The sequence below is a fragment of the Mastomys coucha genome, unplaced genomic scaffold (genome assembly GCF_008632895.1).
Source record: "Mastomys coucha isolate ucsf_1 unplaced genomic scaffold, UCSF_Mcou_1 pScaffold22, whole genome shotgun sequence".
NCBI lineage: Eukaryota > Metazoa > Chordata > Mammalia > Rodentia > Muridae > Mastomys > Mastomys coucha.
Window position 1 is genome coordinate 31,016,669 of NW_022196905.1, and position 24,275 is coordinate 31,040,943.

Consider the following 24,275-nt stretch of genomic DNA (forward strand, 5'->3'; position numbering starts at 1 on the left):
AAGACAGGGACTAAAGATCTGGCTTTCTATGTTCAAAGGGCTTGGCATTAAGCAGACAATTAAAGGCCCACAAGTAGAGGACACCTGTGCCATATTTCTGTGCAGGAGACACATGGAGTATGCTCTCTCTGCTTCTTTTTGCCTTTAGCTATAACTGGATGAGCTGTTTTCTGTACCCAACCAACATAGCTCGGCAGCTCTGGTTCATCTATCTGGCCTTTTGCTTGCTAGGCCTGCCTCCTTCTGCTCCTACACATCCAGGCAATGTCCATACCCTGGGACAGCTCTGGTGAGGTTCCCATAGCCTCCAGGGCTCATTTCAACTGCTCCACCTACCACCTCACCCACAACTACCCTGGCCCTGATGTCCTAAAAGATAAGGAACTAGTCAAGTAAACTGTGGTGAAACCTTACATGGAACAGTATATGAGAAAAGGAAGGGTGATTACAATAAAGGCCATTAAAAGGGAATATACCATGCAGAGAATACTTTTGGCAGGGTTTACCACAACTAGTACTAATGAGGGTTGGGAGGAGGAGCCATCACTGTGAGTATGCCCTTGTGTAACTTCATATGAACAGCCCATTACAGATGAAATATGAGATTTACAAACTGGGCTTCTTGCCTAGACTGAACTTTTCACAGACAAGGATCGCACCCCACACATTAAGGTTCTCCCCTCAGTGATAGGAACATAATAGGCATCTAAATCACGTCTACCCAATTTGACTCAACTTTTAAGTAAATGCAATTCTTTCCAAGATCCTAAATGGTAATTCTAAGGAAAACCCTCTATTTTCATTCTCTTGTACTGAAACAGAAGGCCTTTGCCTACATGGAGCCAGTCATAGGAACTCCTCATAACTGACCTGGGAATTACAACAGGTAGACAGACAGACACAGGTCCTAGCCTCAGCCTGGGTCACAAACTGTTCCTTCAAGCCACTCTCAACACTGTTCCTCAAGCCAGCCTATGAAGTGAGCTCCAATCAGCACCCATACTCTCAAGATGTCCCCACAAGTCTGCAGCAAGCTAGGCCTCTCAGAAAGAAAGAAAGAAAGAAAGAAAGAAAGAAAAAGAAAGAAAGAAAGAAAGAAAGAAAGAAAGAAAGAAAGAGGAAGGAAGGAAGGAAGGAAGGAAGGAAGGAAGGAAGGAAGGAAGGAAAGAGAGAAAGAAAGAAACCCCAAATCTGAGAACAGGGAAATACATCAACATACTAGAAAGCGAAGGAATATGGTAGTAGTAGGTAGAATCTTGCTTCTTTCCTCATTTTCTTTCTTCCCAATCTGGAACCAGGTGAAATACAAAGTACATAAAGGAACATTTAAGGAGGGAAATGGGGGCAACACAACAACACATAAAAGCTAACAACATTGCTGGGTTTTCCCTTACAGTTCAGATTTCAGGGATTCAATGGGGTTAAACTTGGCCTTTTATAGACCAAGGAGCATGCTAAGTTCCCCTGAGGTTTTTGCAACCATCCAAAGGCAAGCAGCTGCACTTCTAGGTGCTCTGCCTCCAATGACTCCAATAGCCAAGTACCACCCTCCTCCTCAAAAGAAAAAAGCAAAAGGCAAAAAGGCAAGGAACTCATGAGACAGAAAATGCAATTACAAAAAGAGGCTGAGAGTGCAGGTAAATTAAGAAAAGGGAGAAAATAATTCTGATATGAGGTGGGATGAGGACTGAACAGGAAGTAGGGAGGTATCAGTGAAGGAGGTAGATCTGCGGGCCTCACAGAATGCATGGGAGCCGGTAAGCAGGGAAGATGAGAGGAAGGACAACACATATCCATCTGCATCAGGTGGTTATGACTTGAGACTGCCTCCAACACTGTTTAACAACCTGCTTATGGAAAAAAGCCAGACACTGCTATGCCAACTAATCACCAAATAAAGTAGGCAGGCAGCTCTGCTTTTTTTTCAGTGGAACAGCTTATTGCTGTGTCTGTTCTGGTACAGCCAATTTAACTTCATGGGACTTCCTAGAAACACACTCAAGGGGAATGATGACACCATTAACAAGACTGTTGACACTAATATCACCTAGCAGTTCCACAAGAAACTCTCCACCCAGAGCCCCTTCTTGATGAGCACAGAGAAGAAGTCTCCCTTCACTTGGTCCCTTTATACACAAACCACAACACACTTCAGAACGGTGTCCAGATGTAAAGAATTTTACATGGAAAACACAACTATAATAAAACTGATCAACATTCTTTACTCACAGCTACATTCTGGCTCCCTGACTCTGAAAGATAAAATGCTTACACATGGGCCTTATGTTTTATCCACATTGCACACATATTACACAAGAACTTGACATCCTGAGAGTTAGTATGCCTTTTCCATGCAGAGTCAATTATTTACTTCAAATTTGTAAACAGCAAATCCATTTTAAGTCCTTAAATGTAAATTAAGAATTTTAAGTTCTAAAATTTTTAAATTAATTTCCTAGTTAATTCAGTCCCACTTTTCTTGTCTGATAAGGCTGCCTTTCATTAAATCTGATCAAATCCCTTATGCAATACTGACACATACCTCTTCCAATTGTCCTGAAGAAACTGGATTATCTTCACAAGCAGGGAACTGACAACCTGCTTTGCAACTGCAAAAATCATTCACTTCTTCTTCACATTGTGTCATTATTTTACAGTTTGCTGCTGAGCTTTCTAAATTTATTTCTAGAGATTCATTAAAATTACATTCCAAACACTGATTTTGTTTTCCTACTGGCAGAATCCCAGTTGCCTCCTCCTGGGAATCCAGTGATGTCTGAGCACTCTTCTCCATTCCAGATTTTTTTAACCTGGGCAGGAACTTCCCAGACTCAAGCTCTAGCTTTCCATAGTAGTGACCTTCTTTCTCTGCATCTTCTTCTAAAGGTTTGAGATCTGCTTGTGGGTCTTCAAATACATCAACTTGAGAAGGAATAGGAATACTTGCTTCATCTTTTTCAGATTCGAATTCTGACTCACTTCCTCCTCCAGGGGATAGTTCAGATGCAGAAATTGGGCGAAAGTGAGTCCGGGGAGAGATTCGAATAGCCCTGTACTGTGTCCTGTCGACACCACATATTCTGGGGTGAAAAACCTCACTGTCTGAATCAGAGCAGAGGATTGATTTCGGCTTGAAACTGGGGCTAAAAGATGCAATCCCTTCTGGTTCAAATGAGCACTCTACATGGAGAACTTGTGAGAAAGGGTTGCTTAGGTCAAAGGAAGAGAGTGAGTATTCAAGTCCAGGATCTTCAACTTGAAAGTTACTGCAGGCTCCTAGCAAGTCTTCATGGAAGATAAAAGAAAACCCCTTGTTTAATCCATTTTCCCCGCTCTTCGGCATGTCATTCTGTTCAAATGACACAAAGGGCTTCCAGAGCTGCCTGTGACCAGGAGCAAAGCTGTTTCCAGGGGTCATAAAGACATCTGTACCTGCGATTGTCACCACATCAGAGGCTGCACACTGTAGCAGGCTCCCTTTTGCGTGACCAGGTGGTACAACTGCCCACTCCCCATCGCTGTTGAATGTTTTGAGCTCTCCATAAACTCCTCCAAGAATGAATGTGTTCTCTTTATCTTGGGTCACATCCCAAGGTTTAGAGGGTGTGGTGTAATCGCCACCATCCACCTTGGACAGCTCACTAGAGACAAATGCTCTTTTCTCCACGTTCTCCTTCTGTCCCTCCCAGAGATGATACTCTGATCTCTGCACAGCCCTACTAGGCTCTTGAAGGGCTTCCATCTTAGCCTCAGTGTCCAAACAGCAGCAGTAGTTATTTACATCAGTGGAAAACAATTCCTCCCCAGTTCTTTCTGTCTCTACTGCAGCCACAGAACTCCTATCTGCCATCTTTGTCCAAATGTCTTTAATAACCCCTGAGCTGTAGCCATCGCCATGTGGACTGCTTTCACTACATGCTTGTGTAGTTTCAAAGTTCTTGCTTTCTGCCTTTTGTTCTAGCTGAATACCACACACAGATTCTAGCTTAGATCTTTTTTTGAAAACTAATGTAGGAATTTCTCCTAAAGTTCTACTGTTTTGCTGGCAAGCTTCATCCTGCAAAAAATCTAGAAGCTCTTCATCTACAAAATCTGACGAGACTCTGGGAACCACATAATTAATATCTTCTGCAGTAAACTGTGTCGATTCTTCAAACTGAATGTTTAGCGTCTCGTTGTCCGAGCGTGCTTCTTCTGAATGGGACCACGGACTACAAGTTCTTGTTGAAAGATTAGAACAGTGTTCATTTTCTTCAAAGGCACTATTTTTGGTCCATATTAGCAATCTAGACTGTGTTTTCCCCAGCATATTAGCACTAGAATCTGCATGTTCACTTCCCAAGTTGAGTGTTTCAAAAGAAAATGGTAAAACAGAATTACTGCATTGCACTTCAAATACTGAAAAACAAGAGTTTATACCAGTTCCTTCATTAATATTGGAAAAGGGCTCTTGATTGCCAGCAAGCATGTGTGAACTGAGTACTGTGCTGTCCAAAATAGGAGAGAGTCTAACTGGAGAGTCTCCTCCAAAACTCTCTCCATCAGCATCACCAGAACTAGATGAACAACACTCCCAAAACTGAGCCAGATTGCCAAGGTCTTGCAGGAAGAAGCCCTCAGCACCCACAGAGCTGGTAGAATCTGTCCATATTGCACGTTCCCCTTGCAACTCCATACCATCTAACACTATGCAACATTCTGCCTCAAAATCTGTATTCTCCTTGCTTTTTTGTCGAATCATATTCAAAATCCGACTTTCTCCTTGCATTGTTTCTGAGGCACCAGGATCCAACATGGATTGATCAATATCCACTTCATAGAAGTGTGTTAGTTCTGATAGATGAATATCATCCAGAAATTTATTGTCCTCTGGTAGAGAACATAATGAGGTCCCAGCGAGGTCAATATCCTCGTTTATAACTGCAGGCATTTCTACAAAATGACCATCAATAAAAGTACCTGCTGCGAGGTATGTTCTATGGATATTACTGTTGCTGATACATAGACCACGCACAGAGTCAGACAAGTCTTCCACTGCCTCTGCTGTCAGAGCATTTGTATCTTCCCTGTTTCGGTATGTGGTCTCTAGTTTGCTTTTTCTACTCAAAGGAACAAAATACTCAGCGATGGGCTCCGTGTACCACAGTGGCTCTTCCTTGTACTCTTTGTTGTTTCTGCTCTCCACATACAGGTCTTTCACTGCAGTGTTCCCGGAGTCACTCCTTCCCATCTCCTTTGCTGGTCTTTTACCCCGCTTGCACAGCTGCCTGATGGACCCATTGCTGCTGCTGCTGCTGCTGCCACCACTGCCTGGATGGACTCCTCTCTCTGCCTTTCCACAATGCTTCAGTGACTGCCTGCTTTGCCCATTCCGCCCTTTTTTGTTTCGAATTTCTCGTGCCTTGTGTCTGACTTTAACATACTTCATGGATGCTTTTAATTCTCCCTGATTACCACTTGAACTTGAGCCTGCTTCACTAGAGCCAGATGACCATGAGCGAGGGCGAATCTTCCCTTCAGGTTTGTGTCGGATCTGCTTTTTGTACAAGGCAGGCTTTTCTTCGATGTTGCTGTTGTTCAACTTGTTCTCCTTCTCGTGTCTGCTCCGGGCTTTCTCGTGCATGGGGATGGAGGCAGCACTACTTCTCTCTCTGACAGCTTCACTCTCACTATTGCAGTCCTTTGGAGAAGATGTATCTGTGCTTGCTGGTGGGGCTGTGGATGATGATGAGGAGCTAGAGTAAGAGCAGGGCTTGGACTTGTTCCACACGGTCATGATCTCTTGCAGGCAAACTGGTTTCTCAGAGAGTGGTGGAAATGCTTCATAGTACCTGCAAAACAGAGGAAGAGTTCAAAATCAAGCCACAGTTTATAGTCACCATCTACACAAAGACAGCAATGGCGACCTGAGAGGCAGCACTTCAGCTCACGAGTGTCAGAACTCAAACCATCAAGGAAGCAATAATTTGAAGTGAATTACCAAACAGTAAACTGTGCAGTGCATTAAAATTAGTCCCACACACCAAGCACTTTAGCACTGCTCAGACTGTGAGAGGTACTACGCAAATACTATGAAAATACCTAAGATCTGTCATCAGAGCTTCAATTTCATCTAGGAAGATATGACAAAAACAATGTAATAGGAAGAATGTACTGGGCTAATAGGACATGTCTGAACTTGAAAGTCATCTTGGTCACTTACAATGCTTGTGATATTAAACTCACTATTTGATATTTTAGTCTTTTTTCCTCCCTCTAAAATAGTGAGCACATAAGAGAACCTCACAGTGTGAACAGTGGAAATAAGTGATATTGAAAGCTGCTTAGCAGATGACTCAGGAATACAGCTCTGTAGCCACTTTCCCAAGTCTGAACCTGCTCTGTGGCTTACTTTCCAGGCACCCTCAGGCTGTTACATAACCTTGCAGTGGCTCCCAGCGGGGGTAAGAAGAGTCCACCTCAGAAACAGGAGTAAAGGACAAGAAATGAGTCAGACCATCACCCATTCCATGTCCTTGCTCCTGCTATATTATCAGGACAACAGCATGGAGCTTGGCATTTATGCAGGCTCAGTAATGGTAGGGATGGTTATATCCAACTGGTCATGAGTGAGGATGCTGGTGCAATCAGAGACTGGGACCACAGTTGGGTTTAGTGGACACTGAGGGGTGAGACCTACACACATGCTATGTTCCAGGATGGAAACCTGATTGGACCATAATCCTCTAAACATGCTTAGAAGACTACAGAAAGAGACTTTCTAGAAAAAAATAGCAGTTGTTGAAGATTTGAGAACAGAATAGATCCCCAAAGGATATCTAAGGCTATGCTGCCCCTCGAGGGTATTGCTCTTCTGGACAACATTAAGGCCACACACTAAGTGGCAAAGGCTATGCTTACAAAGGTGCTAAGTGTGACTATCTGTATTAAAGATGTATAGTACAAATTATTAAAAGCTTTATAGTTAATTTTTCTCTTTATTTACATGCACGTGTGTATGTGTGTTAGTGCATGTTGCCTGTGCATGAGATTAGCCAAGAAGGCCAGAAGAAAACAATGAATCCCCTAGAGCTGGAGTGGCAAGTGGTTCTGAGCCACTTGACATGGGGCTGGAAAATGGAAGAGCACCAAGTGCTCTTAACTGCTGAATCATCTCTCTAATCCCATACATAATTTTCAACATCCTAGCAGTCATATTAGAAGTCTAAGAAGAAACTGGTAAAATTAATTCTAATAACTTATTAGAATTATATTATCACTTCCACATGTAATTGATATTAAACTGATTAATGCACTGTTTTGTATTTTTTATTCTGTTCCTAATCTCTACTGAGGCCACACTTACAATATAACCAAATGAATACCATTTTTTTCTGTTAGAGATTCAGAAGATTTAAATAAAATGTATAGCAAGGAAGTCTGTTTAAAGTAGAGATGATAATAATAATATTAATCACTCACAACAGATGAACTAAAGACACAGGGAATAAGTCTGGTCAGGTCCTCTGTGGCATAATGTAAACCAGTTATCTTGTTTGTGTACGGGGATGATCATGATCGCTCACAGCTGTCTCAAAGACTCTGTGTCAGTTTCAAACATGCTAGAAGTGCTTCAGTCGACAGCATCCGTCCCGTTTCCATCACCTTACAAACACCCTGACTATAGACACATTAGGCAATTAGACTGTTTTACTCACTTTTGCACTCTCACTATGAATGGAGGATCTAAGTATTCATGTGTTTCCTAAATTAAGAAATCATACACAGGACAGAAATGGCAACCATGTGGCAGTAACAAGACTGGTTTTAACAATACATTCTTCATACTGAGCAGTCTTACGTACATTTCCACTTGATCCTTCGCTGTAGGGGACAATTCTGCCTCTGGAGAAGGAGAACCTTCTAACTTTTTGTGAATCTTCTCTTCTGTTATAAGACAAAAATTCAGAAAAAGTTAACATATATTCAGCTAATAAGCACTAAACTCATTTCTCAAGTAATTTTAATCAGATATGATACAGGCTTGTGGCTTACATAGAGAACTCCATGCCAGTGTCTTTAATAAAAAAGTGTACAGAAGGTACTCTTTGGCTTACATACTTACATATGCACTAGGCTGCAGGCAGAATGAGACAACTCTTCATTACAGTTCGATCTGTGACACAACATGTAGGTAGGCACACTCTGTGCTTCAGTACCAACAGAAACAAAGGGTAGCCAGGATATTGCTTTAAATTAAAAATAAGGGGGTCTCTTAACAAGAGGATATGCTGCACAATGACCTTGACAAGGACAGAACAGGGTTTCAGAGTATGCAGCTACTTCCTGAGTCCGGCAGAGACTTAGGAAACCTAAATGACTGAAAACGCCTGGCAAGTTGGCCTACCCAAAACCCTCAAGTGAAGCCTGAGAAGGTACCCATGGATTACAGCCCTCTTCTGAAGCAGGGATTTCACATGTGGCACTAAGGACTTCACTGAAGCCTCTTGCAGAGCAGAAGGTGACGAGGAATGCTGGCTTGGTGACACAGCCAACACTGGGAAGGACCCCGCAAGGCTCTGGCCGCCCCAGCGTGCTCACCTTGCTCACTCTGTAGGTCTTTCAGTCTGCAGCAGAGCTCCTCCACTAAGGTCTCGATCCCAGAGCTCTGCATGAGACAGAAGAAGTCAGATTATCATGAGGTACAGGACACAGGCATTCTATGTTACTACTGAGAACCACAAGTCTTCCATGTTGCAATAGGAATATATTATCATTTTTTTTTTTTGTTTTTTTGTTTTTCGAGATAGGGTTTCTCTAAGTAGCCCTGGCTGTCCTTGAACTCAGAAATCCGCCTGCCTCTGCCTCCCAAGTGCTGGGATTAAAGGTGTGTGCCACCACTGCCCGGCATTATCAATTCTTAAATGAATCCCAGAGTTTAAAAAGCAGTCAAACTTAAAAACCTGTAAGGCTAACCAACTGTAAGCATATTAATGAAGGACACTAAGTGGAACTTATTGATAAATTATGGTAATGTGAATGCGTCTCCAAGAAAGGCTTCTGTCTTGCTCAACAAGGCCAAGGATCTAAGTGTCCATCATCGGACAAAAGTTAGTCACCCACCAAATAACCTCCAGATTCCTTAAAATCATGGTTTTATACAAATTGAACATAGGGGTTACAAAACCTCCTTAGTCTCTAGAAGATTAGCCCCTAAGGAAAACAAAGTCTATCCCCTCCTCTCTCCCTTCCTTGTCTTCTCCTTTTATCCTTTTTAAAGTGAACTCTTACAACTCCAGCAGAAAGCCACACAGAACACAGGTTAATGCTGAAAGCACACATGGAAGCTCTATTTTAAGAGACAGACACTACCACACTTCTGGTACAGATACTTGCCACCAAGCAAACAACCTGAGTTCAATACCCAGGAACAACAAGTGTGCAAGGACAGAATACGTTTCTAAAGTTCCACAGGCATGTGCACACGGAGAGGGCGTGAAAGGATCTGGTACTGAGGATAAAATGAGTCAAGCTTCCAAGAAAATGTACACTTGGAATAGCACAAGTACATATCTTTCACTCATTCTAAATTCTTCTGCAAGAAAATAGAAAAAATATTGTACAATGGACAGAAGAACTACAGTGTGTCTTAGAAACTTTGGATTTACTCAGGGACAAGCTGTGTCTGGGTTGGATTTTGTCTCTTTGAAAGGACAGCTGGCCAGATGCACACAGAAGAGCCACCCAAGTTCCTGTGCCTCTGCTCTGTGCCTCCAAGAGCTAAAAATAAACTTTACCCATTCGCCGAACTCAAAATGACTCAGCAAAGTATGGCAGATATTCTTTAAAAAGAAAAAAAGGGGGGGGGGGCCTTTACAGAATTTTGGCTACAAGAAACAGATTTCAGTTAGGAATAAATTGTAAATACCCACAGTTACTTTCTATCTGCAGAATATCCCAGTTTTTAAGAGGGAAAAGAGAAAAGAGGTCAGAGGACAGCTGCCTCTTACTTACAGCTCCAAAAAGCAGGCAGACAATAGTTCAACAGTGGTAGACTGCACAATCCCATCACTGAGGTCTGCTTACCATAACGGTCAAGGTGTGATGAGGCCCGCAATTATAATCCATTTCTCCAGGATACTGAAACTAATACGGGTATCAGCTGACACGCCGCACGCTGTCTTGTACAACAAGCCTATGTCACTGCTTGCAAACCTGGGGCTATCTCCAGTGCAGAACATGGAACCTCTGGGGAGTGCTTACCAAACTCCTTTCAACCTCTAAAATAAGCTACCATTTTCCAGGCCTGCAGAATGGCCATGACAACCCGTGAGCAGGGTATTCATATTATCTTTTAGTTAGTATAAACTATATAGACACACAACTAGTTACACATGAAAGCAATATATATAAACAATATACAATATAATATCATTCATTCATAGAGCATATGTGTGTGTATGTTATCTTTATATATAAAAATGCTTATGTTTTCAAATACAAGCAGCATTATTAAACAGTGCCTTACTCCTTCCTGTGTGTAAAATCAAGCTTTACTGACCAGATTTCTGTTTTCTTTCCTTAGCTAATGTGAGGTTTTTTTTTTACCTGCATATGTGCACGCACCTTCCCCGCCCCCCCGAAACACATACCACTAATACCACGCACATTTTTAAAAACAGTACTAGAGACTAAACCTACTCACTATTTTTAATAATCATTAGGTTATCACAGTATCCTAATAGTAAGCTGAGAAGCATAAAGTTATCCATCATACTATCATATGCTGGCAAGTATTCTAAAGAGTTCATTTAAAACTCTTACTAAGAAATTTCATTTCCATTTCTACCTATGATACATGATATTAAAAGCCTTAATAATTATACTGTGGTTCTTTATCATATCATAGGCTTGCTGAAAAATACTTATCTAAAGGAGTCTTAAGAAGGGACAAAGGTTAATGTGTACTATATTCTAGAAAGCCCAGAGGAGCACCTGTGTAGACAAGATGCTATGGCTCTGCTGTGGCGCCTTGCCTGGCCTCTCCTCACTGTACCAAACTCAACCACCAAATGTCCAAAGCATTTGGGAAGTGCTGTGCAGAGCAAGAACACTCTAACATGCAGTTAGCCATGAGCAGGGTGGGCATGATCAGGAGCTACTTAGAAGGCAGCCCCTGAAAGCAAGGCTAGATACTCACTAGACAATCATCAGCTCTCACCCAGTGTACAAGTGATACAGACTGGTAGCCCACAAGCCAAACAGGTCACATGGAAAACAAGGACCTGTCCTCCTAGAAGTCACATGGTACGTTCCCTGAGAATAGAGGTAAGTGGTAGGGATTTAGGTTTGAAATCTCCACACCTTGCTCTGAATTCCTGCCCTGCCGCACAAACGGATATGCCTATTTCCCCAGCTCTATAACCTAAGAATACCTCCAGTTCTCTCTCAAAACCTCACCAAGCTAGCATACGGGTAGTACACCAGTCAGACAGAGCTTATTGCCACCCAGGTTACTTAAGTAACAGTGTCAGCTCTAAAATTTGTATGTTGACTCCTTCAAAACTGCCTTCAGTGTCTGAGGACCTGGATTTAGAGCCAAACCTGAGGCTGAGTTAGAACACCGTCAGTGTTGGCCTGTTCAACACCAAGACTGTCTCTAGCAGACAAAGTACCCCCATGGGCTGCTCTCTGCAGCCTCTTTGGCCTGCTCTTGGCCTCTGTTCTCTGCTGGTGGCTGCATGACAAGTGTCTGTTACTTGATGATATATAAAGTGAGTCCAGTCACAGCTTACAGCTGCTATGACTGCTCTTTCTAGGTTTTCCTTTATCCCTTGCTTCTTACCCCACAGAATTCTCAGACATCTCCAACTCTCTCAGGCTTCCTGTGCTTCTCAATTTAAAGCCATATCAGTCAGGAGGAGGTGACTGGCCTGGTCTCCTCATTGTCTGCCTTCTCCATGCCCAAAGGCTTCATGCTGCAGTAAGCATCTTACGTTATTCTTTCATGGAGAACTCATTGCACTGGATAGTCTCCAAGTATAAGATGGGTAACCCTAAGCCCTACTGGAAAGCACTCAATACGAAAGCACATTGTTTGTTTTGTTTCATTTTTTGAGACAGGGTTTTTTCTCTGTGTATCCTGGACTGTCCTGGAACTCAATTTGTAGACTGGGCTGGCCTCAAATTCTGAAATCTGCCTGCCTCTGCCTCCCAAGTGCTGGAATTAAAGGTGTATGCCACCACTGCCAGGCTGAAAGCAGTCTTAAATTTTCCATTTGAACATGGTACAAAGTGGTAACTCAAAAAGATCTGGGCTCTAAAGCCATGGTAAACTAGGTGTCCCCACATAAATCACTAACCTATCCCATCCTAAGTTTCCACATCTGGAAACTAGTTGTAGTAGTTGATTATTGGACTTCCTGTGCTGGTTGGTCCCTCAATCTCTGTTCCTTCGTCCTTCCTAGTGCCGCAACTGCATACTCTAAGCCTTTCATTTAAGTTTGTTTCATACTTACTGACATGCTTAGAATGTCAGAGATTGCCTTGTCAGTATCTGGCCAGCAGGCACCAACAAGGGGCTGGAAGTCTCATGCTTTCTCTCAATGGAGCCCAATATCTCACAGCCCAGCCTGTTCAGCTTCCCCAGAACATGAATGCCAGAGGGCAGCCCCTTACTCCAGTACTACAAGTAAATCATGTTGTCAAGCACTTGCTCCTTAGTAATGGGGTCACATGTACTTGTAGAATGCCAACTCTTGGCTCCACAGACCATGCCTGCTAAAGCACCAGTCCTCTGAAGACAGGAATCATTCCTACCCTGTTGCAGCTACATGAAACCAGAAGCAAGATCAGCAAAACTTCCCAGCAAAGGCTGCTGATCTACAGAAATCAAGTAGTCATTTTAGCCCTATACTGTACAGGGTTCTCTTTTAGTTTTATGGATTACAATTTCTACAGCAGAACCGGAAGGGGAATGAAAAGACTAAGTATGGTTTGGGAAGAATGGCTACTAGTGACAGCACACAAGAGAGCCAAGGATCAGCTTCAGACTTTAATGCCTGAAGGTTTGAAAACCCTTACAAAATATGGAACTGTCAGTGCTAAGCTAGTAAACAGAAGACTACTGACTGAGAAGACTGAGCACACAGAGCCAGCTCACAAACTCTTGCCACCAGGGCCAAGAAGCAGTACAAGAACTTAAAATCCTCAAACCAAAAGTCTCTTTGCTCTAAGGCCACAGTGAGGATTGACAGTTCCCATCTTTGAACACAAGAGGACCTCCAGAGTACCTCCAGCTCTTAGAGCAGCACCTGCTGAAAGAACACATTCCATATGCAGGGAGGACTGTACACTGCTGAGTGGTGAACAGATGAGGAGAGGTTAAATCTGGGGCAGCACACAGCATGTGGGCCCCAGGTCCCAGTTCAGCACTGCCTTCCCTACATCCTCAAAAAAGAGGTTAGCCACCATCTGCTATAAGTGATGATAAAATAATACCATAAGCCAAGCATGGTGATACATGTTTGAGATGACAGCCACCAGGAGGATGTCCAGTTTGAGGGCAGCCTGGTCTATACAATGACAAAGTATTCACTATTTAATTTTGAGGCAGGTCTTACTCTGTACTCCAGGCTGACCTTAGACTTACCAGCTTCCAGACCCAGAGGCTCATATGCTGTGAATACAGATATGACCCACCATGCCTGGCTGGAGGAGACATTTTCATCTATGAAGTATGACTAGGGAAGGTCAGTAATAGAAATGAAAATTGTTGCACAAAGAAAGCATACATTTCCTCCTGGCCAGGTGTATTAGTCAGGGTTCTCTAGAGTCACAGAACTTATGGTAGTCTCTATGTAGTAAAGGAATTTATTGATGACTTACAATCTGTAGTCTAACTCCCAACAATCAACTCCCAACAATGGTCGGCAGCAGCTGTGAATGGAAGTCCGAAGATCCAGCAGTTGCTCAGTCCCACAAGGCAAGCAGGTGAAGCAGAGAGAGCCTTCCTTCTTCCAATGTCCTTATATAGGTCTCCAGTAAAATGTGTGGCCCAGATTAAAGGTGTGTGCCACCACACCTTTAATCCCAGATAACCTTGCTTGAACTCGTAGATCTTCCAGTCTTAATCTTCTAGGATTCATAGCCACTATGCCACCACACCTTTAACCCCAGATGATCTTAAACTCAGATCTTTCTATCTTAATCCTCTGGGATTCATAGCCACTATGCCACCACACCTTTAATCCCAGATGCTCTTAAACTCATAGATCTTTCTATCTTAATCCTCTGGGAATCATAGCCACTATACCTCAAGATCTCCATGCCAAGATTCAGGTTGGAAACTTGTATCTCTCAGCCTCCAGATTAGGGCCAGGTGAGCCTTCTAATTTATTTTGGAATTTATTTTGATGACTTACAGGCTGTGAATGGGAAATCCAAGAAGCTAGTAGTTGCTCAGTCCTATGAGGCTTGTTTCACCTGGTCTGTATAAGATGCAATCCTGAAGAAGTAGATTCCAACAGATGTGCTGGCAAGTAAATGCAAGCAGGCAAAAAAGAGGGAATCTTCCTTCTTCCAATGTCATGTAGGTCTCCAGCAGAAAGTGTGGCCCAAATTAAAGGTGTGTACCACCATACCTGGATCTAAGGCTTGTTTTGTCCCAGGCTGACCTTGAACTCAGAAATCTCCTTGCCTTAGTCTCCTGGAATTAAAGGCACATACTGCCTTGGGTGGGCCTAAACTTTTCATGGCCACTATCCTCAAGATCTCCATGCCAAGTTCCAGGTCAGAACTTGTATCTTCCAGCCTCAAGATCTGGATCTGGTGAGCCCTCCAATTCTGGGTTATAGTTCATTCCAGATATAGTCAGATGACAACCAGGGACAGGAATTACAGATACCCAGGCAGAAAAGCAGGTTTTTACAGACAATTGTGAGTTGGTGGAGAATACAGTGGGAGGTAGGCATAAGAGAACAGGACAGGAACTGGGAATAACACGGAGCAAGTAAGGCATGTACAGCAGATACAGCCAGATGAGTAAACTACACAGGTCATCAGATGCTAAACACAGCATTAGACAGACACAGCACGGGACACCTTGGTTCGGGAAGAAAGTCTGGAGGCTGGGACCTTCTTAAGCCACCCTTCCACTGTGATAGTATTTAAAACCTCACCATTTCACCAGAAGGTTAGATTTCAAAGGTTTCATCTTTTTTTTTTTTTTTTTTTTTTTTTTTTTTTTTTGGCCTTTTCGAGACAGGGTTTCTCTGTATAGCCTTGGCTGTCCTCAACTCACTCTGTAGACCAGGCTGGTCTGGAACTCAGAAATCCACCTGCCTCTGCTTTCCAAGCGCTGGGATTAAAGGCGTGCGCCACCACCTCCTGGCCCAAAGGTTTCATCTTAAAGAGTGGGTGACACAATATGTACTGATTACTATCAGTTTAAACAGATGACCACATTCTAAAGCAAATTTAGCAGAATGTACTTTTATATAAAGATCTTTTTTAAAAATAAACTAAGCTCATTTTCTAAAAAAAGAAAACAAAACTGAGTTATAAACAAATATGGTACTCAGGGCAGAAGAAGTTCTAGCCTACTCCTAGGAATAAATCCAAAAGAAGCAAACACAAAACAGAGGCACCACACAGTATCCAGACAGCATAGTGAAAAGCGGGTCTACGTCAGCTACCAAGCAGTGACCACTGTGTTACAAAGCTGTTGCAATATAATTTGATGAAATTCAACAGAATGAAATAATGGTTTCATCATTTCAGGTGAGTAGCAGAGCTCTAACCGAGCACACTCAAAGACCTGAGTCTAAAACAATGGTGTATCACTAATTAGACTACTAAATACAAAAATATTTATATGTATTTGGTTCTTGTTGTTGGTTTGTTTGTTTGTTTGTTTTCGAGACAGGGTTTCTCTGAATAGCCCTGGCTGTCCTGGAACTCATTCTGTAGAGCAGGCTGGCCTTAAACTCAGAAATCCACCTGCCTCTGTTTCCCAAGAGCTGGGATTAAAGTCGTGCACCACCAGCAGTTTACAAATATACTTTATAAAACAAAATGAAAGGTTATGCATGGTGGGGCATGCCTTTAATTTTAGCACTCAGGAAGCAGAGGCAGGCAGATCTCTGTGAACCTGAGGCCAGCTTGGACTACATATTGAGTTCTAGGCCAGCCACAGTGGCCACACAGTGGAACCCTGTCTCAAAATGGAAAACAAACAAACAAAACAAACAAAAACCACAACACAATAAACAAACAAACAAACAAACAAAATCCCAAGATATGGAAGGGTTTATAAAGCAAAAAATGTTGGGCTGGAGAGATGGCTCAGTGGTTAAGAGCACTGATTGCTCTTCCAGAGGTCCTGAGTTCAATTCTCAGCAACCACATGGTGGCTCACAGCCATCTATAATGGGATCCAATGCCCTCTTCTGGTATGTCTGAGGACAGCTACAGTGTACTCATGTAAATAAAATAAATTAAAAAAAAAAAAAATGTTACCCTCTCTATAACAAGATGAGTAGTTTATTTCTAGGTTGTTTTTTGTCAAGTTGTTATATGTGAAAACTTCTAAGGGTACCCCACTCCCCCAAAGCATTAGAAAACAGGAACTTACTTCATCAGAAGCAGAGCGCAGACACTGGACAGCAGCCTGCTTTTTCATCTCCTCCAGCGTTAGATCAGAACACTTCTTCTTACTCCTTCCCCATTTCTTATAAGCTCCTTTCTCCCAGCCCAAGATGTCATTCTCCTGCAATGACATTGCACCAGGTTAGATGACTAAGACTACAAAACCAGTTTAAAGAGCCCTGTACACAACAGCTTACATGTACTGTCAGTTAGGGTTTTACTGCTGTGAGCAGACACCATGACCAAGGCAAGTCTTATAAAGGACAACATTTAATTGGGGTTGGCTTACAGGTTCAGAGGTTCCATCCATTATCATCAAGGTGGGAGCATGGCAGCATCCAGGCAGGCATGATGAAAGAGAGGCTGAGAGTTCAACAGGTTCATCTGAAGGCTGCTAGTGGAAGACTAACTTCCAGGCAGCTAGGGTAGGGGTCTTAAGACTACGCCCACAGTGAAACACCTACTCCAAACAAGGCCACACCTAATAGTGCCACTCCCTGGGCCAAGCATATACAAACCATCAGATTCCATTACCTGGCCCCCATAGGCTTGCTCAAACACTTGAGTCTATGGAGATCATACCTAGCCATAGCACAATAAAAAAGTACATTTAGTCCAACTTCAAAAGTCCATAGCAGTTTCAACAATATTAAAAGTTCAAAGTCTCTTCTGAGATTCATCCAATCACTTAACTGTAATCCCCAAGACAGAAAAACAGCCGGGCAAACTCCAAACTCTGCATCTCCATGTCTGATGTCTTCAGATCTCCATTCCTTTTTCATCCTGGTTGACTGCAACAAACTTCTTTCTCCTGGGCTAGTTCCACTCCGTTAGCAGCTTTCCTCAGCAGATATCATTATAGCTCTGGCATTGCGAATATCTTTGGGTCTCCAAGGCAGCTTCTTGTTCCAGCGTCTGGGATCCACACATGATCTTATGGGCTCCTCCAAACGGCAGGAGTCACTTCTCCAGCTCTGCCCTTTGTAGCACTCTAAGCTCAGGTTGATCCACTCCACTGCTGCTGCTCCACTTGGTGATCATCCCATGGTACTGACATCTCCAATATGCTGGGGTCTTCCAATGCAACTAGGCTTCACCAATAGCCTCTCATAGGTTCTCTTCATGGTGCCAAGCCTCAAATCCTTTGCATGACCCCTTCAGTCCTGGGCCATCAACTACAACTAAAGCTGCACCTTCACCAATGGCCTTCCATGGCCTCTCACAGTGTCAAGCCTCAGCTGCTCTCCAGGACCCCTTCATGCCTTCAAAAACAGTACAACCTGGGTGACTCTTACCAGATCCAGCTGCAGCATGAGCTACAACCTTGGCTATCTTTGGAACACAGCCTCTTTGTGCTCTCAGAAAGCACTTTCCAGAAGACTTCACCTCAGTGATGCTGGTCCCTTCTTAATCACCACTAATTTCTTAGCTCCAGCTAACCAGCATCAATTGTCCCAGTAGTCCCTTCTACTTTTCACTCTAAATCCAGAGCCACATGGTTTAAGATGCCATATTCTGCTGCTTGCTGATGCTTAAACATGGCCCCCATAGTCTATTACCAGCTTTCTGTTTCCCTAACTCCCTCTCTAAGCTTGCTCCACAGACTGAGTTTGAACTCAGAGATCTACATGCCTGTCTCCTAAACAGTGGGATTAAAGGTGTGGTCCACCAAGCCTGGATTTATGTATTCCTTCCACCTAGAATTTGCTCTATTGGCTAGCCTTGAACTCAGAAATCTGCTTGGCTTTATCACCTGGGATTAAAGGTGTACCATCATGCCTGGATCTAAATTTAGCTGGGTAGCATCTTGCTCCAAAATCTCACCCCCTTAATCTGCTATCTCCTATAACACAGGATTCAGGTCCATTTCACTTCCTGGTGCCTCTTTAATACTCGAACCATTCATTTTATATCTTTCCATTCTAAGCTTGCTGTGCTTGTTCAAAATGTTTTTCATGAGAGCTAACCAGAGAACAAAGTCTCTGCTGTACTTTTTTTGAGACTTCTTTTGTTAATGTAATTAATATAAATCTCTTCACCTTAGCCTCAGGTAGACTCTTCAGACAAGGCCAAAAAGCAGTCATATTCTTCATCAAAATACCACAATAACAGTCTCTATGCCATATACTGAAATTCTTCTCCTCTAAAACCTCTTGGGCCAGGTCTGCACAGTTAAAATCATATTCAGCAACAAAGTCTTCCATATCCCTGCTAGGATAGTCCATTAAGCCCAAACTTAAAGCATCCCATTGCTTTCCAAAGTCCTAAAATCCACATTCCTCCAAACAAAAGCATGGTCGGGCCTACCACAGCAAAACCTCACTCCCAGTACCAACTTCTATCTTAGTTAGGGCTTTACTAGCTGTGAGAAGACACCATGACCAAGACAAGTCTTATAAAGGACAGCATTTAATTGGGGCTGGCTTACAAGTTCAGAGGTTCTGTCCATTATCATCAAGGTGGGAGCATGGCAGCATCCAGGCAGGCATGGTGAAAGAGGAGTTGAGAGTTCAACAGGTTCATCTGAAGGCTGCTAGCAGAATACTGGCTTTCAGGCAGCTAGGGTGGGGGTCTTAAGCCCATGCCCAGAGTGACACATCTACTTCAAACAAGGCCACACCTCCTAATAGTGCCACTCCCTGGACCAAGCGTATACAAACCATTACACGTCCATTTCCTGCTGAATATTCACTCACAGATGAGCACCTTAGAACCCCTACACTCACTTGAAATCTGTTTAGATTATTTATCACCTCAGTAACCTGACTCCTTCCAGTAATAAGAAATGCTAACTGGCAAACAAGTCAACTTATGCTTCTGCATAAACAAAACTCCAACAGAAATTCTAAGCCAGGCAGTGGTGGCACATGCCTTTAATCCCAGCACTTGGGAGGCAGAGACAGGTGAATTTCTGAGTTCAAGGCCAGCCTCGTGTACAAAGTGAGTTCCAGGACAGTCAGGGATATACAGAGAAACCTTGTCTCAAAAAGACCAAAAAAAAAAAAAAAAAAAAAAAAAAAAAAGAAAGAAAGAAAGAAAGAAAAAGAAAAGAAATTCTATACTATATTCTTAATTCTCCAATTAACTCCTACTTTACAGTAAGATATTCAGGTTATGGTAAGGTTTTACATCTTAAGAGTTAAATGGTTAAATTCCCATTCCTCTATCTTACTGTCTAAAAACCACCTAATACATGTAAAACATTTTATAGAGATTGCCAGTTTTTTATTCTCCCCAGCTTATGTATGTCAAAATAAAAATCTAAAGCCAATTTCAGAAGCAAGAAAGCAGAAAGGGGACAAAAGCCATGACACTATCACACAGTAAAAACCAGAAAACTAGGTGTGCTTCGGTTCTTTTCCATGTGCATTTAAAGGATGCCACTGTGGATTCATAGTAGTGCTTGCATAATTTTGTATCTGACCATTACCCATGACACAAATTCTTTGGCTATATACTATTGCAATAAGTTTACTTAGCTCTTTCCCTAAAGCAGAAATTTATAAAATCATTTTCTTTCACTGTGCTAGTCTGTTTTGCTTGCAAAGCCCTTTATTTGATAAAGTGATTAAACAACAGAAAGATGTGAAAAAGAGCAAACAGGGCAGATGATGACAGAATGAGGGAAGTTCCTAATCAGAAGGGCCAGATCTCAGGAAACAAACAAAAGTAAATGATGGGCATGGGCTACAGAAGGAAAAGACCAACAACTATACAATTCAAACCATCTTTGAAAGAGCAGAATGCAAATTATCAATTGCCAACCAAATTTTCACTTTGATCCAAAAAGTAAAAGTGACTCTTAGGCTGCCAACTATGAGAAGGAGCAGAACACCTTGCCTCACACACTCAGAACCTGCAATGGGCATTTTCGGGTCATGTTTTTAGATCTCATTTTTTAGGTGAATGATGTTATACCCATTTTCCAAGGAAACAATTCTGTTGGCCAAATGAGAATGTTCAGGATTTCCATTTATTGACTGTGTTTAGCTGTACTACATCTAAAACCCAACACTTCTTATCAATATCTTCTGGAAACAGAATGTGTACTGTAACAAGAACATGGGTCAAAGTCTTAACAGTGTTGACTCAAAGTTTCTTCAAGAATGACAAACATGCTCTAAGCTCCTGTGGTTCGAACTATATTTAAGTAAAATAAAACAAAGAGGGGCTGGAAAGAGGAGTCAGAAGTTAAGAGAACTGGTTGCTCTTCCAGGGGATCTGGGTTTGATTCCCATCACCCAAATGGCAGCTCACAACTATCTGTAACTTCAGTTCCAGGTGATCGAATACCCTCTTCTGGCCTCCTTAAGCACCAGGCATGCAAGTGGTACATAAACACACGTGAAGAAAAACATTCATACACATACAATAAAAAAAATAAGGGGGGGTGGGGGAGAAAGAAAGAAAACATGCAGGAGGGGCTGGAGAGATGGCTCAGCGGTTAAGAGCACTGACTGCTCTTCCAAAGGTTCTGAGTTCAAATCCCAGCAACCACATGGTGGTTCACAACCATCCATGAGATCTGACGCCCTCTTCTGGTGTGTCTGAAGACAGCTACAGTGTCCTTACATATAATAAATAAATCTTTAAAAAAAGAAAGAAAGAAAGAAAACATGCAGGAGCATCATTTGCAAATTGCTGTAAATGGATGGAGCTTAGTTCTGTCTGGGTTGAGATTACCTTTCCTCTTACTGAGCATCCAGAACCTAAAATAAATTACAGCTCAGCAGAGGTGACATACACTCAGGAGTATGAACTGCAAACTAAACTCACAAGGCCAATTTGACAGCATGTGTCACACATCTTTTTTTTTTTTTTTTTGGTTTTTTGAGACAGGGTTTCTCTGAGTAGTCCTAGAACTCACTCTGTAGACCAGGCTAGGCACAAACTCAGAAATCTGCCTGCCTCTGCCTGCCTCCCAAGTGCTGGGATTAAAGGCGTGTGCCACCACCACCCAGCGTGTCACACATCTTAAGCATGTACTTCATCCACTAAATCTACTTCTAGGAATTTCTGAGGAAATAATCACTAATGTAAAAGATTTAGCAAAGCTATGTTAAATGTATCATTGTCAGTAGTGGAGAGCAAGGGAAGACAGCTTCAATGTCAAATAGGAGAGCATTGGCTAAATAGGCTGTGATTCACACACTGGACACTGGACAGGGAAGCTACTAAGGGATCTGAAATGCACTGACAAGGAAAGCTATGGTAAGATAGTGGTTTAATACAGTGTGATCTTATTTTAGTCTCTGCGTCCCAACCTCCCCCTCTCTAACAACTGAGAAAAATGTTTAAGTAAGTTCCCAAGGAACAAAACAAGACTTTCATCATATATACTGTCTTATAATTCATATCTTAAAAAGCTTTACATTAAAAGCTTCTAAGTGGACAGAAGTAAGATGAGGCCTGAATCTGGTATCTGGCAACAGTCTTAGGTTTCCTGTCTGGCAGACTTTTGATTGTACATGGAGAAAAAGCCATCCTCTTACCAGAGTGTCTTCCCTTTGGCATTAGGCTCCAACACTGAATTCAACATAATCTCCACTAGTTGAAGCAGTACAGTCTAGCAGGAAGAAGTGAGCCAACTATTCTGAGATGACAATCATTAAGGAAATGCTTACAAGGCAGGTTCTGTTTTTAGTCTGGGAGACAAAGAAAGGTTTCCAAGGGGGAATGGTCATTAATGCACAGTTCAACACTGACTAGAAGTCTAGACAGTTGAGAGGGTAAATTGTGCAGGACAGTGTGCTAATACAAGGCACAGCAAATATGCTCTTCTGTAGGGAGTCTGCCTAAAAATATTTGTAGGTCAAAGAATAGATAATTTAAGGAAATAACAGAAAATAAATATTTCCAAAAATTTTACTGATGAAATTTTAAATCTAGTTCAGTAACAATTCTGTGTACTCATGAGAATGTGATTTATAGGCCAGGGCCATAGCTGTAGGGGATCTAGCACAGAGGTCCTAGACTCCACCTTTTTTTGTTGTTGTTGTTTTTTCGAGACAGGGTTTTTCTGTGTAGCTCTGGCTGTCCTGGAACTCACTCTGTAGACCAGGCTGGCCTCAAACTCAGAAATCCGCCTGCCCCTGCCTCCCAAGTACTGGGATTAACCTAGGCTCCATCTTTATGTTAAAAGATGATTAATTCATTGGGAAGAAGAGAACATTAGACTAATCAGAGTTCAAAATGAGCATTTCCAGCACATGAAAACCAACAAGCCAAGTCAGGCATAGTCATGAAGGCCTGTGGTCCCAGATACCAGATACTCAAAGGCTAAGGTAGGAGGATGACTTGAAACCCAAGAGTTCCAAGCCAACTTGGGTAACATATTAAGACTATTTCAAGAAAACAAAGTAAAATTGACCACAAATACTCAGTTCTAAAAGTGATTCTTCTTTTCCTTTCCAGAAAGATACAAATCTGGCAAGATACACATAAAATATACCATCTCAGAAGCCTGGTATCATGGCACATATCTATAATCTCAGTAATTAGGACACTGAGGCAGAAGGATCATGAGCATCAGGCCAGCTTAGACTATGTAGTGAGACTGTCTCAGAAAGGAAAATACCACCAGTGAGATAGATGGCTCATTGGGTAAAGGAGGTTGCTGCTGAACCTGACACCTGAGTTAGATTCCTGAGACCCATGGCATGGAAAGAGACAACCAACTCCAGCAAGGTGTCCTCTGGTTTACACACATGTACTGTGGCATGCCTGCCTCCAAACACACACACACAAACAAACAAAGTAAGTAAGTAATCACAAACACCCATACACATTTTTAGGTTAGGTATCACACTGACATAATTCACATAATTAAACTTTTGCTTAACTTTGGTAATAGAGATTGTGATGGTTTGTATATGCTCAGCCCAAGGCAGGCACTATTAAAAGGTGTGACCCTGTTGGAGTAAGTCTTCTTGGAGTAGGTGTGTCATTGTGGGTGTGGGCTTTAAGACCCTCATTTTAGCTGTCTGAAACCCAGTCTTCTACTAGTTGCCTTCAGATGAAGATGTAGAACTCTCAGCTTGGCCTGCGCCATACCTGCCTAGATGCTGCCCTATTCCCACCTTGATAATGATAGACTCAATCTCTGAACCTGTAAGCCAGCCCCAATTAAATGTTGTCCTTTGTAAGACTTGCCTTGGTCATGGTGTCTGTTCACAACAGTAAAAACCCTAACTTAAGACAAGGATAGAGCCTAGAGCCTGCACATACAAACATTTACTTTTAACACAATTTAGGTTGTTTTTTTTTCTTTTAAATACCAAGAAGGCTACACTACAGACATCACTGTTTTAAGTTTAAACATTTCCTTAACCTAAAAGGAAATACACATTTCCTATGAGCGTATGAGCACTTTCCATTCATGCACAGCCCTGACTGCGCCAGATGCTAACAATGGAGTCATGTGATACCTGTACTTTGAATTTAGCCTTCCATTTAGCATGTCTTCAATGCTCATCCATGCTGTAATAACATGGATCAGTGTTTTACTCCTGTTTAGGACTAAATTAATACAAACTGTATGGTTGGAGTGTGTTTTGTTGACCTATTCATCCACAGATGTTTAAGTTATTTTCACTTTTAGCTAGCAGCCACATTGCTTTGGACACTCAAATACAAGTCTTGGCATAGAC

General features: G+C 42.3%; 1 protein-coding gene across 3 annotated transcripts in view; it reads right to left on the reverse strand.

Annotated features, from left to right (window-relative positions):
• The window catches only part of Kiaa0232 (KIAA0232 ortholog), a 63,498-nt gene that overhangs the window by 10,662 nt on the left and 28,561 nt on the right, over positions 1 to 24,275 (reverse strand). Inside the window, exons 3-6 of one of the 3 annotated variants that reach the window (XM_031341880.1) lie at positions 16,613 to 16,747; positions 8,581 to 8,647; positions 7,845 to 7,926; positions 2,543 to 5,831 (exon numbers count right to left, since the gene is read on the reverse strand). In XM_031341880.1, the coding sequence (XP_031197740.1) occupies positions 2,543 to 5,831; positions 7,845 to 7,926; positions 8,581 to 8,647; positions 16,613 to 16,747 (3,573 nt within the window). Of the gene's footprint in view, positions 1 to 2,542; positions 5,832 to 7,844; positions 7,927 to 8,580; positions 8,648 to 9,993; positions 10,588 to 16,612; positions 16,748 to 24,275 lie in introns of those variants that run through there. The other 2 variants (XM_031341881.1, XM_031341882.1) reach the window with 2 other exon arrangements.